Raw genomic sequence first — 19,280 nt, forward strand, 5'->3', positions numbered from 1 at the left:
ATTTTTATTTGGAAACAGGGTCTCTTAAGCCAGTGAGGCTGGCTTCACACCTGCGATCCTCCTGTCTCCACCTCCCAAGTGCGGGGATTACATGTGTGCGCCACCACACCCGGCTTATATTTATTTTTTAAACATAGCCCTTTAAGTGAAATTAGTCAATTGAAATAATTGATAAGTCAGAATTTTTTTTTTTTTTTTTGGCAGTACTGGGGATGGACCCAGGTACATTGCATCTCCAAGCTACACCCCCAGTCCTATTTTTTAGTGTCTTTATTTTTGTAAAAGGGTCTCACTAAGTTGCGAAGGACCTCGCTTAGTAGCTGAGGCTGTCCGTGAACCGGGATCCTCCTGTGTCAGCCTCCCGAATGCTGGGATTACAAGCATGTGCCACATGCCTGACCAGCAGTCAATATTTTAATGATATCATAGCTTGTTCCTTATCACAGGATTCTAGTTACTAAAAAACAATAACAACAAAACCCCCTAAGCAATATAGAAGCACAGGAAGTAATTACGAAGTAGAATTCTCCAGAGAGTGCACTATTTTTTTTAACCTTATGGAACAGTTCACAAATTTGAGTATCATCCTTGTGCAGGGGCCATTCTAATTTTTGCATCTTTCCAATTTTAGTATATATGCTGCTAAAGTGAGCACTGACCTGTGTTTTAAGAGTATGTAACATGATCCCATCTTAACTGTGTATTTAAAAAAATGCTTTCATAGCCTTAAAATAACCCTGAAAGGGCCTGGCGTGGTGGCACACACTTGTAATCCCCGTGCTTGGGAGGTGGAGACAGGAGGATCGTGCTGGTTCAAAGCCAGCCTCGCTGGCTTAAGAGACCCTGTTTCCAAATAAAAATATAAAATCGATCTGGGAGTATAGCCTGGAGGTAGAAGGGTTTCCAGGAACCCCAGTACCACCAAAAACAACAACAACAACAACAACAACCCCTGAAAGGTATTGGTAATACTTCCATATTTCATAGGCAAGCAAACTAATATCCCCAGAAGTTAAAATGCCAAATAATGGAGGACCCAAAATTTTCTAAGTTTAACTTATGCTAGAATTCTTGTTAGATTCTCTGTTAGTTTCATTATACCAGCCTGTTTCTGATACTTCTATTTTAGCCATATATATATATATATATATTGCAGTACTGGGGATGGAACCCAGGGGCATTTTACCTCCGAGCTATCCCCCAGCCCTATTTTTTATTTTTTATTTTGAAACAGGGTCTCACTGAGTTGGAAAGGGCCTTACTAAGTAGCTGAGGCTGGCCGTGAACCCGTGATCCTCCTGTCTCAGCCTCCCAAATGCTAAGATTAGCCGGGCGTGGTGGCGCACGCTTGTAATCCCCGCACTTGGGAGGCTGAGACAGGAGGATCACACAGGTCCGAAGCTAGCCTCAGCTACTTAGTGAGGCTCTCAGCAACTTAGTGAGACCCTGTTTCCAAATAAAGTATAAATAGGTCTGGGAGTATAGCCCAGAGGTAGAAAGCCTCTGGGTTTCACCCCAGTACCACAAAAACAAAACAAAACAAAACAAAACAAAAAACCTGTTTCCAAAAAACCTGTTTCCAAATGCTGAGATTATAAATTATGTGCCACCATGCCCAGCTATTTTAGCCATATTTTGATAAAAAAATAAATTTTTTTTCCTATGTGTATGGGATACTGGAGATTTTTTTCCCCCAAGCCAAACTGTATCCCAGTTTGTTAAAAATACTTTTTTATAAACAGTCATGGTATTTCAGGCAGAATATGGGCAGAGAATTATTAACAACATTATACAACAACTTTCAAACTTCCTTCTTGGGTGGATTACCAAAATTAGAAAGCCACTATGAGACCTACTGAAATCTTCCTTTGATGCTCCCTAAACTTTAAAAATTTTTAATCTTATTTTGAAACAAGTCTTATTAAGTTACTGTGAGCTGGTCTTGAACCTGCGATCCTTCTGTCTCAGTTTTCCAAGATACTGGGGTTATACATGCGTGTTACAGTGCAGGGCTTGCTGAAATTCATTTTATAATACATGTGTCTGTACTTAAAAAAATGTACCATAAATACAGATGGTGCAGGCCTAGAATCCCCATACTTGGGGCGCTGAGACAGGAAGATGGCAGGTTCAAGGATAACCTCAGTATGTAGTGAGACTCTCATTAACCTAAGGAGGCCTTGTTTCCACAAAAGAAGTAAAATCGGGGCCAGGGGTGTAGCTTGAAGGTTAAATGCCTCTGGGTTTAATCCCCAGTACCATATACACACAAAAATGTATCATAAAAATAAGCCTTTATTGATCATTCGGGATTATCATTGAAAGCATTAGTTGTGATGTCACCAGTGGAGACGTACGTGGTCCTCTGCAGGACAGAATTATAACCGACTCCGATAAGTAACTCTGAGACTTGCTTTTGTGTAAATGACTTACCTATCTCATGAACGTGAAGTTAAATGGGTTTTCAGCCTAATTGTGACCAAGTATAACAAATCACTTAGAGATGTGGTGACTCACACACTAACGGCACAGGGAAAACAATCCTCTTTGTCTCTCAGTGCCTGCCTCCTTGTCCCGTTAGTCAAGTTGCCCATTCTTTTGTTCTCTAGCAGATGTGAATGAGAACATACATTATAGTTTAAGAATTTGTGCTATGGTATTTTAGAGAGCCGGCTAACTTTAAAATCCTACAATCTTTTTTTTTAAAAAATGATCTCCCTATGATGCTCGACAACAATATTCTTTAACAGAATACCTGTTCAAAAGAAAATTAAAAATTTATTTAATGGTTTGATAATTTTGAATAATGTTTTACATGGTAAAAAAAAATATTTTCATGAAATCATTTTTTTTCAGTACTGGGGATTGAACCCAGGGGCATTCTGTCTCTGAGCTATGTTCTGTTTTATTTTATTATTTTGAAGTAGGGTGTCACTAAATTTCTAAGGGGGCCTTACTATATTGCTAAGGTTGGTCTTGAACGCGTGATCCTCCTGTCTTAACCTATGAAGTACTGGGGTTATAGGTGTGCACCACCACACCCCCCTCATAAGATATTTTTTCTTTTTTTTTGTACAGGGGATTGAACTCAGTGGCATTATGCCTCTGAACCATACTCCCAACCCTATTTTATTTTTATTTTGCAATGGAGTTTCACTGAGTTGTTAAGGGCCTCAAACCTGCCATCCTCATGGCTCAGTCAGCCTCCTAAGTATCGGTGCCACCATGTGCCACCATGACTGGCTTCATGAAATCTGGTTTTTTTTTTTTTTTACTCTTATACTTTTATTTATACATTATAGTCTCACATCATAATGTAGTTTATGGTGATGGTGACATACGTGCACACAACAGTTGGTGGGCCATTAAATCTTTGGAGTAGTCATATTCTGAATACTCATACACGGAATCAGCGAGGTAAAATCACCTAGGTACTAGAAGGCTAGAAAGTTAGAGAAAACAGCACTTTTTATTTAGTTTACTACCAGACCAACCTACGTGAAAAAAAAAATTATATGAAGGTGGAAACCAGCTGGGTGTAGTAGCGCACACCTGTAATCCCCGTACTTGGGAGGAGCACAGGTTTGAGGACAGTCTCAGCAAGTAGTGAGACTTTCCACAACCTAGAGAGACTGTTTCAAATAAAAAACTTTAAAAAAGCTAGAGGGAGCTGGGCGTGGTGGCGCAGGCTTGTATTTCCAATACTTGGGAGGTTGAGACAGGAGGATTGTGGGTTCATGGCCAACCTCAGATACTTACTGAGGTCCTCCGCAACTTAGTGAGACCCTGTTTTATTTATTTATTTTTTAAATTTCTTTTTATTTTTTTGGTGGTACTGGGGTTCCTGGAAGCCCTTCTACCTCTGGGCTACACTCCCAGACCTATTTTTTATACTTTTTTATGTGGAAACAGGGTCTCTTAAGTCAGTGCGGCTGGCTTCGAACCTGTGCGATCCTCCTGTCTCTGCCTCCCAAGCGCGGGAATTACAAACGTGCGCCACCACGCCCGGCCATGAGACCCTGTTTTAAAATAAAGAATAAAAAATAGGGCAAGGGGTGGGGTAGCTCAGAAGTAGAATGCCCCTGTGTTCAATCCCCAGTACTGGGAGGAAAAAAACTAGGGGTATAGCTCAGAGGTAGAACGATCCTGGTTTTAATCCCCAGTACTACCAAAAAAAAAAAAAGGTAGAAAATATTCAGAGGAATACAAATGTTTTTTAGTCTGTCCAAGCATAGGTTGCTTTATAAAACATAGCAATAAACTTTCTTTGAAAACCCTAGAAATCTTCTAGTCACCAAAGTGTTGTTTTATGAGATTTTACAGCATTAGCACATGTAAAAATAGACAACATTTTAAAATTTCTTGAATCTAGTTCACTGTTGCCAGAATAGCAGTTAACTGTGTAAAATTTCATTAGCATTCAGGGGACATACTGCTCGGAAATGGGATATACGAAATCACATGTTTTAGACAAGTACATTTACCTTTCCCATTTAGTGCCAGAAATAGGAGTGGAATTTATTAGAGAACCACTTACCCAAAGACCATTATGATAGTTTAATTTAGATGGGGACAACTTGGGACATTGCTGTCTTTGCGTTAGATAACTTAAAATATGTAAGCAACTCGAATGGCAGGTATTTCTGAAGATTGACTTTATCATGAGAATGTTTTGTGCTTCGCCATTCTTGTCAAAAAATGTTTCTCTCTTAAGATTGGGATTGTACTCCCACCCCTTTTTATTTTTTGTTTTGAAACAGGGCCTGGCTGAGTTTGCTGAGGCTGTCCTCAAACCATGATTCTCCTGCCTGAGTCTCCCAAGGACTGGGATTACAGCCACGTGCCACCATGCCTAGCTTGCCATTCTTGATTTCTCTCTTCCCCTTTTTTCCAATACTTTAAAGCAAACCCCAGATAGCGCATCATTTCACTTGTAAATATTTTAGTATGTATCTCTGAGAGGTAGATTTAAAAACATTAACTCTAATGCCATTGTAATAGTAAACATTTTACATTCATACTAGAAATCATAATTTTAAATATCATCTATTAAAAGCTTGTATTTCACTTTTCCCTTATGATCTCAAAATGGCTTTTTCACTTGGCTGGTTCAAAATAGGATTTAAAACTCTCTAGACCTTGCAATGGGCTGATATTTCCCTGCATCTCACAATCTATATAGTATCTTCATATATAGTATCTTAGATAGTATATATATAGTATCATGGATAGTATATAGTATCTATATAGTATCTTCTCCAGCCTACCCATCTTTTTCATGCTCTTTATTTGTTGAGCTGGGTTGTTTACATTGTAGCATTTTTTACATTTTTTAAGAATTTGGCTAACTTTGAGTGGATTTAAATTCTTTTGGCTGGGGAGATCAGAACACTATAGACGACAGTTCATATTGCATCATGTCAGGAAACAGGATGTCTTTTCTACTTTTAGTGTTTATGATTGATTATTAGACTTAGGTGTTATCAGTGTTATCATTATAGAGTTTCTCATAAAATTTTTACTTAATGTTTTCAGTAGCTACTTATGATCAGTGGATCTATTATCTTATTGAGGATTGCAAAATGATAAATTTTCTATGCTGTTGTTTATTCTTTATTTTTCTTTTTTTCTTTTTTGCGGTACTAGGGATAGAACCCAGGGGCATTCTACCTCTGAGCGACACTCCAAGCCCTTTTTTTAAAATTTTTTTTGTGGTACTGGGGTTCCTGGAAGCCCTTCTACCTCCGGGCTACACTCCCAGACCTATTTTATATATATATTTTTAATTTGGAAACAGGGTCTCTTAAGCCAGCACGGCTGGCTCCGAACCAGCGCGATCCTCCTGTCTCCGCCTCCCAAGCGTGGGGATTACAAGCGTGCGCCACCACGCCCGGCCAAGCCTTATTTTTCTATTCTTTACTTTTAAATTATGACTTTAACGTTTTTGTGGTGCTGTGCATTAGATTGTGATTCTTGTAATAGATCACTGAGCTGGGCATGGTGGTACACGTTTGTAATCTCAGTACTTGGGAGGCTGGCACAGGAGGATCTCAGTTTCCTGGCTAGCCTTGCTACATAGTGAGGCTTTCTGCAACTTATTGAGAACCTATTTCAAAATAAGAAACAAAATAGGCCTGAGGAGTGTATCTTAGAGGTAGGAATGCTACCAACACACACACACACACACACACACACACACACACACACACACACACACACTTCATTATTTATATTGTTATAATAGTCTGTATAGGGAAAGCTGTGTAGATAGAGGTGTACATTTCCTTACTGTTCATTTTCAGAGTGAGTTGGTTTACTTTTATAGCTGTGAAAGGTTAACATGAGTTTTTATTTTTTATTTTTTTTTACTATTACTACATTGATTTTTACTTATTGTATGTGTTTTAGTTGTAGAAATAATTCTTTTGATGTTCAAATTATGCCATTTTCTAGGAGAGGCGGATTGAACTCAAGGACATTCTACCGCTGAGCTGTACCCCCATTCTTATTTTACTTTTATTTTGAAATAGTGTCTCACTAGGTTCTGATCTGATGTTCTAATTGCAATAGAACAGCAGACTAGATTTTGTAATGCAAATGTTCTTGTGAAATGGCCAGATGAGAGTCTCACTATTTGTCGAGGCTGTCCTTGAACCTGTGGTCCTCCTGTCTCAACCTCCAAGTACTGGGATTACAAGCATGTTCCACCATGCTTGGCTAAATAATGTTAATTTGACAGTAGAAAGTCAAGGGTGCACATTGTGTGATTATTTTTTCCTTTTAGAACTTGTAAGGAGGTCAGGTGTGGTGGTGAATGCTTATAATCCCAGTATTGGGAGGCTGAGACAGGAGGATCTTGGTTTGCAGACAGCCTCGGCTACTTAGTGAGGCCCTTTGCAACTCACTGAGACCCTGTTTTAAAATAAAGACTAAAAAATAGGGCTGGGGGTGTAGCTTGAAGGTAGACTGTTCCTGGGTTTCATCCCCAGTGGTAATGGAGATTGAACCCAGGGGTACTCTACCTCTGATCTATACCCCTACCCCTATTTTTTTTTTTTAAACAGGGTCTCACTGAGTTGCTGAGGCTGGTTTTGAACCTGAGATCCTCTTGCCTCAGCCTCCCAAGTACTGGGATTACTAATGTGCAACACCATGCCGAGTCCCAGTTCAGGATTTTTTTTTTTTTTGTGGTACTAAGGATTGAACCCAGGGGCATTCTATTTCCAAACTACACCTCAGTCTTATTTATTCTTTATTTTGAAACAGAGTCTCATTAAGTTTCAGAGGGCCTCACTAAGTAGCTGAGGCTTGCTGGAAATCTGCGATCCTCCTGTCTCAGCCTCCCAGTTACTGGAATTACAAACATGTGTCATCATGCCTGGCTCTAGCTCAGGACTTTAAACCTGTGTGATTTTTGAGGTGACTCTGGTGGCTGGTACTGGTTTTCATGTTTTAAGCTCAAGGTGATCAAGGTTCACCTTTAAAATCTGCTGCCCAATCTTGAAATTAGCTAGTTTTCCTGAAAAACATTGACTAAAAGTGGGAAAAATAATTTTGATACCTCAATTGTTAAGACAAAGATTTGCTGGATTATTGTGGTTTCTTTTATCATGTTCTATTTTAATGAGATTTTTTTTTTTTCCTCTCCCAGCTCCTTGGGAGTCTGGGGCAAGTCTGGCCAGCCAGTGATAGCAACTTAAAGAGACCCTGTCTTAAAACAGTAAAACTGGGCATGGTGACACACACTTGTAATCCCAGTTCTTAGGAGGCTGAGACAAGAGGATCACGGATTTGAAACCAGCCATGACAACTTAGTGAGGCCCTCTGCAACTTAGTGAGACTCTTGTTTCCAAATAAATAAAATCAGGCTGGAGGTTTAGCTCAGAGGTAGAATGCCTCTGGGTTCCATCTTCAGTGCCAAAAATAAAAATAAAAAATAAATAAAAAATAAAAAAAATGCAGGGGATGTAGCTTAGTGGTAGGATGCTCCTGTTTCAATCTCCAGTATTGGGATGGAAAAAAAAAAGAAATATTTGTTTTCTTATTTTTGTCTTTACTCTTATAAGCTGATAATTGGGAGAAGAATCTGTTGAATTCAAAAATTTGAGCCAGTTGTTGTGGCACATACTTGTAATCCTAGTACTGGGGAGGCTGAGACGGGAAGATTGCAGGTTTGTGGCCAGCCTCAGCTACTTAGTGAGGCCCTCTGCAACTTAATAAGACCTTGTTTCAAAATGAATAAAAATTAGGGCTGGAAGTGTAGTTCGGAGGTAGAATGTCCCTGGGATCAATTCCCTGTACTGGAAAAAAAAAAAAATTGGAACATCGTAAGACTTAAGTGGAGAAATTATTTTTGCTTTTTACTTTTCAGGTTACAAGAATTGACTGTTTGTTCCGAAGACAATGTTGATGTCCATGACATAGAGTTGTTACAGTATATTAATGTGGACTGTGCAAAATTAAAACGACTCTTGAAAGGCAAGTTTAAATGTATGATATATCTCAAATTAATCACTGTGGGTCAAAATTCAGTGTTATGAATGTTCTAATTGTACAAGAACAACGACAGAGTACGTTTTTGTAATGTAAATTCTTTAAATGACCAGTAATGCGTGTGGTTCACTAATTTTTGAACCTTTTCAAATAATAAAGTAGAGAGAGTGAGTATCATATCTTGGCAATGGGAGGTTTTCTTCAGCTACAGCTTTTAATTTTTATAAAGAAAGTGTAAGGGTACTGCTGGTTAATTTTTCTGGAATTTGATCTCTTATAGAAGTTACTTAGCGAAGCCAGGTATGGTGGCGCACACTTGTAATCCCAGCATTCGGTAAGCTGAGACAGGAGGGTAGCAATTCGCAGACAGCCTCAGCTACTTAGTGAGGCCCTTTGCAATTCAGTGAGACCCTGTTTCAAAATAAAGAATAAAAAGTCAGGCTGGGGGTGTAGCTCAGAGGTGGAATGCCCCTGGGTTCCATCCCTAGCACCACCAAACAAACAAACAAACAAACAAACAAACAAACAAACAAACAAAGTTATTTAGCTATGGTAGTGCTTAAAGGTGGCCTGTTGGAGTGAATCAAAGTCCCCGCGCGGAATGGAGCCATACTTTGATTGTATGGTAAGAGGACGGAGCCAAGGGTCTCATTGCTGACATTTCTGCTCTTCTCTCTTTTCCTGACCAGCCGTACAAAGCCCTTGACCCTTCAGTGTGTAGCTTTGCTTCCCTATAGACCATATCAGTGGTGGTTCCACATGGGAATAATACCTAGTATGTAATCTTAAAGCTTTGGGGAGTGCTTCACATGATTTTGTCATTTGAAATAAACTGTCAGAAGGAATCGAGAGAATTACTGTGGGAAGCAGTGACATCAATTATCAATGAGCATTATTTATAAACTGAGCGTGAATGCCTAAGTTTCACTTCACAAAAACTGTATTTTAGTTTTAGGTATTTAAAACTAATTTAAATATGACTAATTTAAATATGAAATTTTATTGAAACTAAAAATAAGTTTATGCTTATTTATATTTTACTTTGTATCTTGGTTAAGGTGTTGCCAAACAGTGTTTTTAATGTCTTACTTAAGAGAAGGAGATTGAGTTATATTAGCTTTGAAAACCTCAACAGAACCTGAGAGTTTGAGACAGGAGGATCGAAGGTTTGAGGCCAGCCTCAGCAATTCAGTGAGACTCAGCAACCTAGTGAGAACCTGTTTCAAAATAAAAATTAAAAAATAAGGCTGCAGTGTAGCTCAGGTGGACTGTTTGTGAGTTCAATCACTAGTTTACAAAAACCCAAACAAACAAATAACAATTGCTAAAAACAGAAAAAAGAAAACCTCAGCAGTTGTGCAACAGAGTTTTCTTTTCTGTTTTGGCACTATCGGGGACTGAACCTAGGGCCGCACGCATGCTAAGCAAGTGCTCTGCGACTGAGCTTCAGCCCCAGCCCCTTTTTCTTTGCAAACTTTTCCCTTTTTTGTGGTACTGGGGATTGAACCTAAGGACATTTTACCACTGACCTACCCTTCCATTTCTTTTTATGTTTTATTTTAAAATGGGGTCCTGCTAAGTTCCTGTGAAGTAGCCTCAAACCTATGATCCTTCTATCTCAACCTTATAAGGACTGGGATTATAATTCCAGTCCCCGCAGTCCTACAATATTTAATTTTTTTTTTTTAAATTTTGAGGCAGGGCCTTGTTAAGTCTCTGAGGCTGTGTAAAACTTGGCCTCCTGAGTAGCTGGGATTACAAGTAGTTATAATGTAGTTTTCAAAACTACTTTGTTTTCTAAACATTTTTTTAAACTCCATAACTATCGCACCAGATAAATATTTTTATTTTATTTTTTTATGGTGCTCTGGGTATTCAACCCAGGCATTCTACCTTGCCACACCCCACCCCTATTTTATTTTATTTTATTTTATTATTTTTTGAGGTACTGGGGATGGAACCCAGGGACAGTCTACCTCCAAGTTACACCCCCTGCTCTACTTTTTATTCTTTAATTTTGAAACAGAGTCTCAGTGAGTTGCAGAGAGCCTCACTAAGTGGCTGCGGCTGTCCACGAACAGTGATCCTCTGGTCTCAGCCTCCTGAATGCTGGGATTACAAGCGTGCGCCACCACCTCGTCACCCGGCTTTATTTTTATTTTGAAACAGTATCTTACTAGGTTGATGAGAGTCACTGTTTGCTGAGGCTGTCCTCAAACGTGTGCTCTCAGCCTCCCAAGTACTGGAATTACAAGTGTGCACCACCACTCCGGGCTAGAAAAATGTATGTATGTATGTATGTATGTATGTATGTATGTATTTACAGGTCTGGGGATGGGACCCAGGGGCATTCAATCTCTGAGCTATACCCTCTGCCCTATTTTTTATTTATTTTGAAACAGAGTCTTACTGAGTTGCAGAGGGCCTCAATAAGTAGCTGAGGCTGTCCACGAACCGCGATCCTCCTGTCTCAGCCTCCCGATTACTGGGATTACAAGAGTATACCACCACGCCAGTCTTAGAAAAATATATTTAAATGCCATGTCTACATAGAGGGATAACAAGGTTGTGTTCTGTCTGTATTACCCTTGTTCAAATATATGATTTTTGGTGGGGTTGGGGATTTTGATAGATGGTTCACCTAGCATGTATTAGAACCTGGGTTTGATTTTCAGCACTGCCAAGAAACAAAAAAAACAAAGGAAAAAAAATAGAATTTATGATTTTGGGTCATTGCCATTGTAAATTAAAGCAACAAATGGATTAGTTTTCAGCAATTTTAATGAAGAGAAAAATGGGTCAGTTTGCTATGGCAGGATATGTGCGTGTGGGTAGCAGTTATTACAGGTTGTGATGTCACCATTCAGCTCCTAGTTGAAACGTGCACTGTCTCATTGTTGTGTGTTTGCAGCGCTGGGGTCAAAGCCAGGCCTTCCTTTAAGTCAGCAGTACTTTATTACTGAGCTATACCTCCAGCTCTGAAATCTGCGTGATCTTAATATGTATCATTAAACACTGAGTACTTAAGAAAATGAATCTTAGAATTTGGAAATCTATGAGGAGTTAAATTTAAGGGCGTGGTGGTATAGCGCAGTAGAAGAGTGTATACTTACACGCCCAAGGCCCTGGGTTTGAGGTCCTTGGGCAGAAGAAACAGGAGGAGGAAAGGAGGAATGGATTTAAGAAGGAAGTGTAATTGGAGTTTCATGATTTTTCATAATTGTTCACTTACATTTTGGGAGTCTAGTGCAGGTTGTGCACAGATAATGATTTGTTTAAGACAGCTGCTTAGTGATGGCAAGGATGCGGCTGAGGTACTTTGATAGGCTGTTGCTGGGAGTGGCATTTTCTCAACACTCTGGAAACAGTCTGGCAGAATTTATTAAAGTCCTTAAAGAGTGTTCATCTTTTTGCTAGACACTTTTACATCTAGATTTTTGATTACCATATGGGAAATAATGAGTAATATGGAAAAAGTGTTGGATAGTAAATACTTTACTGATGTTGTTATTTATTTTTTGGTGGTACTGGGGATGGAACCCAGGGGCTTTCTACTTCTGGGCTATACTCCCAGACCCATTTTATATTTTATTTGGAATCAGGGTCTCACTAAGTTGCCGAGAGCCTCAGTGAGTAGCTGAGGCTGGCTTCGAACCTGTGTGATCCTCCTGTCTCAGCCTCCCAAGCGCGGGGATTACAAGCGTGCACCACCACGCCCGGCAGTGATGTTATTTTAATAATAGTGAATTTTTGGAAATAAATGTACACCTGATAAATGTTTAAAAAGCTATTGACTTAATTCTGTTTGTTAAATATTCTGAGAAACGTCATACTATACTGAGAAAGCTACGACTCCGAAGCTGAATTCAGTAAATTCTGTATAACTGTAGGCATATATTTTGCTCAATCGTAATATTTTTTAAGTTTTAAGATTTTGAAGAAATTAAATACATTGAAAATACTTGATATGTATCACATAGAGTCATGGAAAACACATATGAAAAATTCTTAATGATAGAGAAGATTGAGGATACTGTGAAAAGTAAAAACAAACAGGTTTGCTATGGTCAATACAGTCTCAATTGTGCTGAACTTATTTGTCTTATATGTGCATAGGAAAAGGGATAGAAGAAAATTTACTAAACTGTTACATGTGACTGTTTCAGTTTGGTTGAATCATGGATGTTATTTTAAGTTTCTCCTTATCTGTTGTATATTTAAACTTTTTTCCATAGTGAGCATGTGTTTTATATTTTTATGAAAAGCAAATTATTATTAAAAATGAAATAAGGGAGCCGGGAGTGCTGGCATACACCTGCAATCCCAGTATTTAGTCTGAGGGTATAGTTCATAAGTAGAATGCCCCTGGAAGCAATCTTCAATACCACAAAAAATACATACATACGTACAACAAAGGAACTGGGTGTGGTGGTACATGCCTTTAGTCCCAGTATTTGGAGGCTGAGACAGGAGACTTGCAGCTTCAAGGCCAGCCTCAGCAACATAGTGAGATTCTCAGCTATCTAGAGAGACCCCTTTTCAAATAAAATATAAAAGAGAGCTGGGGGTGTAGTTCAGAGGTCGAATGCCCCTGGGTTCCATCTCCAATACCATAAAAAATCCCTCCAGAACAATAAAAAAGAAAAAACCAAAACAAGGGAAAATTATTACAGCTTTTCAAGTTCATGTTTTCTTTTTATTGAGTTTTGTCTTTAGTGGATATAACTAGTGAGTTTTGAGTTTGTGTTAATTGTATTTATACTGCTTTATAAGTAATGCTTGAACAAATTAGTATGCATTTTTGGAAAAGAAAATTTACTTTTGGTGGTAGCTCCGAACTGTATTTATTTTAATTAAATAATCTAGAGCTAACTAAAAAATTGTTTCACTTCCTTCCCCAGAAACAGCATTTAAATTTAAAGCCCTAAAGAAAGTTGCACAGTTAGCAGTTATAAATAGCCTGGAAAAGGTAAGCAATTTTTTGTTATTAAAAATGTGTTTGTTTTTGGTATAGATGTTTCTGTCTATAGTACTTTGAGTAAGAAATTCATGACTGGCATGGTAGTTTAACATCAATATTTAGGAAGAATGCCTTGTAATATTTTTATGGAGGCGATTGAAAGTTGTGACATTTACTGTATCAAGAAATATTCAGTGTTTTCATATAAAGACATATGTTTTGTGTTTTGTAGGCCTTTTGGAATTGGGTAGAAAATTACCCAGATGAATTTACCAAGCTGTACCAGATTCCACAGACTGATATGGCTGGTAAGGATAAGATGTGTGTGTGTGTGTGTGTGTGTGTGTGTGTGTGTGTGTGTGTGTGTGTGTGTTTAAACGCTTATGAGGGAAGAACTCAATCTCTTCAAGTTACTCTTGTTATAAAGTTGTGTTTATATCATCTATGTCAACTGATAGCAAATAGGAAACCATCCTTTTCTGTCACATGTCTAAATTGCCTCTAAAACTTTTCCCTTCCTTTGAGCAAAGAGAGGAATTTGAAATGAAGCTCTAATATTTAGAGTTTCGATTGGATATTTGATGGTTCTTCATTATAGAGAAGCACTTTTTTGTGTTCCAAGGCCTAAGTATTTAGAGGGATATGTATAAAGTAGCATTCTATTTTTACCTGTGATCTAAGGATTCTTGGGACACAGCTACATGATAGAGAATATAGACTCCTGGAGAACTTGGGAAATTCTCTTTGGGAAGCTGTCTAGTATTTTAGATTGAATACGTTGCACTTTGCATAAGGTCCTGCACGTTGACATCAAGCATAAGATTAGCCATTCGAAAATGTGGACTTTTCTAGATGGATCAAGATAGCTCTTCTCTTTATTTCACTATTTTTCTCACCCCCCGCCCCCAAGGGATTGAACCTAGAGGTATTTCTATCTTAGCCCAATTCATTCATTCATTCATTCATTCATTCATTTAATTTTATTTGCAGTACTGGGGATGGAACCCAGGGGCATTCTACCTCTGAGCTCCACCTCAGCCCTATTTTTTATTCTTTATTTTGAAACAGGGTCTCACTGAGTTGCAAAAGGCCTCACTAAGTAGCTGAGTCTGGCTGTGGACCACAATCCTCCTGTCTCAGCCCCCCCAAATGCTGGGATTACAAGTGTGCATCACCACACTCGGCTTTAGTTTTTAATTAGAAATGGTCTTAACTAAGTTGCTGAGGTTGGCTTTGAACCCACAGTCCTTCTGTCTCAGCCTCCCAGGTGCTGGGATTCCAGGCATGTGCCACCACACATGGCCAAGATAGCTCTTCTAACATGCAGGCAATGTCACACTGTTTTCCTACTTACCTGAGTGAATTTGTATAATTGCTTAAGTGAACTTCCAAGGTCATTGTTTAGGAATGTGGACTTTTGGTTTTGTGATAGTGCTATCTTCTGAATTGATGCCAGGGATTTTCTTCTCATCTAGTAAGGTTGTTTAATATTTTTCATATAGAGTGTGCAGAGAAGCTGTTTGACTTGGTCGATGGGTTTGCTGAGAGCACCAAACGTAAAGCAGCAGTCTGGCCACTACAGATCATTCTCCTTATTTTGTGTCCAGAAATAATCCAGGATATATCCAAGGATGTGGTTGATGAGAACAACATGAATAAGGTAAAGAACTAATTAATTTTATTCTAGGGGTTTGTTAATTTAGACTTATTATTCTTTATAATCATTTTAGGTCTCTTTCTTTGCTGGCCTTCGCAGAGACATACTTATACATAATTTTATTTGTAAGAAAGACAAATAATGCCATCCAGTGATCAAAGATTAAAACAAAGCCAGGTGTGGTGGTGCACACCTGTAACCCCAGTACTTCTGGGGAGGCTGAGATAGGAGGATCACATGTTCGCGGCCAGTTTAGTGAGGCTCTCCACAACTTAGTGAGAATCTGTTTCAAAATGAAGAATAAAGACTGGGACTGGGAGTGGAGCTTGGAGGTAGAATACCCCTGGGTTCAATTCCCAGTACTGAAAAATAAAAAGAAAAAAGAAGAGAAATTTCTTAGTTTCTTTCTTCTAGTGTTAAACAGTTAAACTTGGTTTCTCTAATTTCCACTTCACAGATTGTTCAACTAGTCTTTGTAACTTTTTTTTTTTTTTTTTTTTTTTTGCAGTACTAGGGTGAAACCCAGGAGCATTCTACCTCTGAGCAACACCTGCAGCCCTATTTTTTATTCTTTCTTTATTTTATTTTATTTTTTAAATTTTTTATTGGTGCATTATATTCACACATCATATTGGGGTAAAAAACTTGTGTGTACATACCTGTACACATCACTGATTTAACCCCTACCCAATTCCCACCCTATTCCCTCCCCGTCCGTCCTTCCCTTGCTTGGCTTAGTGGTTGACTTTGATATGTTTAAGTACATTGTGTGTTTTAGAGATTTTCCTCTTCCCCCCTCCTTTCTCCTCCTTTAGGTTGCCTTGTTTGCTCCTATATAGGATTTCCTTTTTCATCTAGAGTTGCTCCTGTGACCCATTTCTCCCTAACTCTCACATATTAGGGAAAGCATCTGCTTTCTTATTTTTTGTGACTGACTAATCTCACTTAGCATAATGTCCTCCAGTTCCATCCATTTCTCTGAAAATGATGTAAATGAGTTTTTTTTAATGGCTGAGTAAAATTCCATTGTGTACATATCTATTCATCTGTTGATGGACATCTTGGCTGGTTCCATAGTTTGGCTATGGTGAATTGTGCAGCTATGAACATAGATACACATGCATTAGTTTGGTAGTTTGTCTTCCTATCTTTTGGGTAGATACCCAGAAGTGCTATTGCTGGATCAAATGGTAGATTTGTTCCCATTCTTCTGAGGATTCTCCATACTGTTTTCCAAAGTGGTGGCACTAATTTGCAATCCCACCAACAATGTCTTAGAGTTCCCACTTCTCCACATCCTTGCCAGCATCTGTTGTTGTTTGTGTTTTGAATGATTGCCATTCTAGTTGGAGTTAGGTGAAATCTCAGGGTAGTTTTGATTTGCATCTCTCTGATTGCCAGTGATGTTGAGCATTTTTTCATGCATTTATTTATTGGCCATTTGAATTTCTTCTTTTGTGAAGTGTCTATTTAGTTCGTTTGCCCATTTTGTTATTGGATGCTTTGTTTTCTTAGTGTTGAGTTTCTTAAGTTCTCTGTGTATTCTAGATATCAGTCCTCTATTGGAGAAGAAGGTGGTAAAAATCTTCTCCCATTCTGTTGGTTCTCAATTGAGGTTCTTGACAGTTTCCTCTGCTGAACAGAAGCTCTTCAGTTTCATGCAATCCCATGTATTGATTCGCCTTTTAATTTGTTGTGCCTTTGGGGTCTTGTTGAGAAAGTGTTTATCTGTGCCTATGTGTTACAGTGTTGGACCTATGCCCTCTTCAAGGAGCTTCAAGGTCTCTGGTTTGATTTCCAAGTCTTTGATCCATCTTGAATTGACTTTTGTACAGGGTGAGAAAGTGGGGTTAATTTCTAATTTTCTGCATATGGTTAACCAGTTTTGCCAACACCATTTGTTGAACAGGCTCTCTTTTTTCCAGTGTATATTTTTGGCCCCTTTGTAAAAAATCAATTGGCTGTAAGTGCGTGGACTTGTTTCTGGGTCTTCTATTCTGCTCCATTGGTCTATGTATCTGTTTTTTTGCCAGTACCATGCTGTTTTTATTACAATGGCTTTGTAGTATAGTTTAAAGTCAGGTATTGTGATTCCTCCTGTGTGGTTTTTGTTACTGAGAACTACCTTGGCTATTCTGGGCTTTTTGTTATTCCAGATAAATTTAAGGACTGATTTTTCTATGCCTGTGAGGAATGATCTTGGTAGTTTAATGGGCGTTGCATTAAATCTGTAGATCCCTTTTGGAAGGATGGCCATTTTAATGATATTTATTCTGCCAGTCCATGAACATGGAAGATCCTTCCATCTTCTAAGATCTTCTTCAATTTCTTTTTCAGTGTTTTATAATTTTCTTTTTAGAGATCTTTTACCTCCTTGGTCAAGTTTATTCCTAAGTATTTTATTTTTTTGTGGGAGATCCTGAGTGGAAGTGTTTTCTGAATTTCTTTTTCAGTGGATTTATGGTTGATGTACAGGAAAGCTTCTGATTTTTTAAGATTGATTTTGTATCCAGATACTTTGCTGAATTTGTTGATCAGTTTTATAAGCCTTTTGGTTGAGTTTGTTGGGTTTTCTAAATATAGTATCATGTCATCTGCAAATAGTGAAAGTTTGAGTTCTTCTTTTCCTATTTGTACTCCTCTGATTTCCTTTTCTTGCCTCACTGCTCTGGCTAGAGTCTCTAGTACTATATTGAAGAGAAGTGGTGATAATGGACATTCTTGTTTTGTTCCTGTTTTTAGGGGGAATTCTTGAAGTTTTTCCTCATTTAATATGATGTTGGCAGTAGGCTTATTGTAGATTGCCTTAATAATGTTGAGATATGTTCCTTCTATTCCAATTCTCTGCAGTGTTTTTATCATAAATGGATGTTGGATTTTATCAAATGCCTTATCAGTGTCTATTGAAATTATCATGTGATTTTTGTCCTTGGTTCTTTTTATATGGTGAATTACATGGATTGATTTTCGTATGTTGAACCAGCCTTGCATCCCTGGGATGAACCCTACCTGGTCATGGTGTATGGTTTTCTTGATGTGGTTTTGAATGCGTGTTGCTAGTATTTTGTTTAATAGTTTTGCATCCAAGTTCATCAGAGATATAGACCTGTTGTTTTCCTTCCTTGAACTGCCTTTATTCGGGTTGGGTATTAGAGTGATGTTGGCTTCATAGAATGTATTTGGGAGAGTCCTGGTTTTTTCTATTTCGCGAAAGAGTTTGAGGAGTATTGGGGTTAGCTCTTCTATAAAGGTTTTATAGAATTCACTTGGGAAACCATCTGGTCCTGGGCTTTTCTTTGATGGTAAGCTCTTTATTGCTTTTCAATCTCTTTGATTATTATTGGTTGGTTTAAGTGTTCTATATCTTCTTGACTCAGTTTAGGAAGGTTGTATTTATCTTGGAAGTTGTCGATTTCCTCCAGATTTTCCATTTTGTTGGAGTATAGTTTTTCAAAGTAGTTTCTGATAATCCTCTGGATTTCTACACTGTCAGTAGTAATGTCTCCTTTTTCATTGCTTATCTTCATAATTTGGGGTGATTCTCTCTCTTTTTATTTTTGTTAGGTTGCCTAGTGATTTATCTATCTTGTTAATTTTTTCAAGAAACCAGCTTTTGGTTTTGTTGATTTTCTGTATTTTTTTTTAAATTTTTATATTTTTAAATTTATTTTTATTGGTGTATTGTAATCATATATCACATTGGAATACAAGACTTGAGAGGATATACAAGCACACATCATTCAATTAGCCCTCATCCACTCCCTATCCCATTCCCTCCCCTTCCCTCAGTGACCAATCAGAGGGTATGGAATAGGGGAGGATGGAGCCTCTTTAAAATGTAGGAGGTACATAAACAAATGTATTTTTTTTTATTCTCTATTTTGTTCATTTCTGGTCTAATTTTAATAATTTCCTGTCTTCTACTGGCTTTGGGGTTCAATTGTTCCTGATTTTCAAGGGCTTTGAGGTGTGTCGTTAGGTTATTTATTTGAAGATTTTCTTTTTTTCTTATGTGAGCACTCAGTGCTATAAATTTTCCTCTTAATACTGCCTTCAAAGTGTCTCAGAGGTTTTGATATGTTGTATCTTTATTTTCATTTGTTTCTAGAAATTTCTTGATTTCACCTCTTACATCTTCTATGACCCATTCTTCATTCAGAAGTGTGGTGT

General features: G+C 38.1%; 1 protein-coding gene across 1 annotated transcript in view; it reads left to right on the forward strand.

Annotated features, from left to right (window-relative positions):
* The window catches only part of NF1 (neurofibromin 1), a gene marked incomplete at both ends in the record, with an annotated part of 286,281 nt that overhangs the window by 65,380 nt on the left and 201,621 nt on the right, over positions 1 to 19,280 (forward strand). Inside the window, 4 exon segments of the mRNA XM_080712594.1 lie at positions 8,372 to 8,489; positions 13,397 to 13,462; positions 13,686 to 13,761; positions 14,956 to 15,113. Of these exon segments, the coding sequence (XP_080568720.1) occupies positions 8,372 to 8,489; positions 13,397 to 13,462; positions 13,686 to 13,761; positions 14,956 to 15,113 (418 nt within the window).

Source organism: Muscardinus avellanarius (assembly GCF_963383645.1).
Source record: "Muscardinus avellanarius genome assembly, chromosome: 16".
In the NCBI taxonomy this organism is placed as follows: Eukaryota; Metazoa; Chordata; class Mammalia; order Rodentia; family Gliridae; genus Muscardinus; species Muscardinus avellanarius.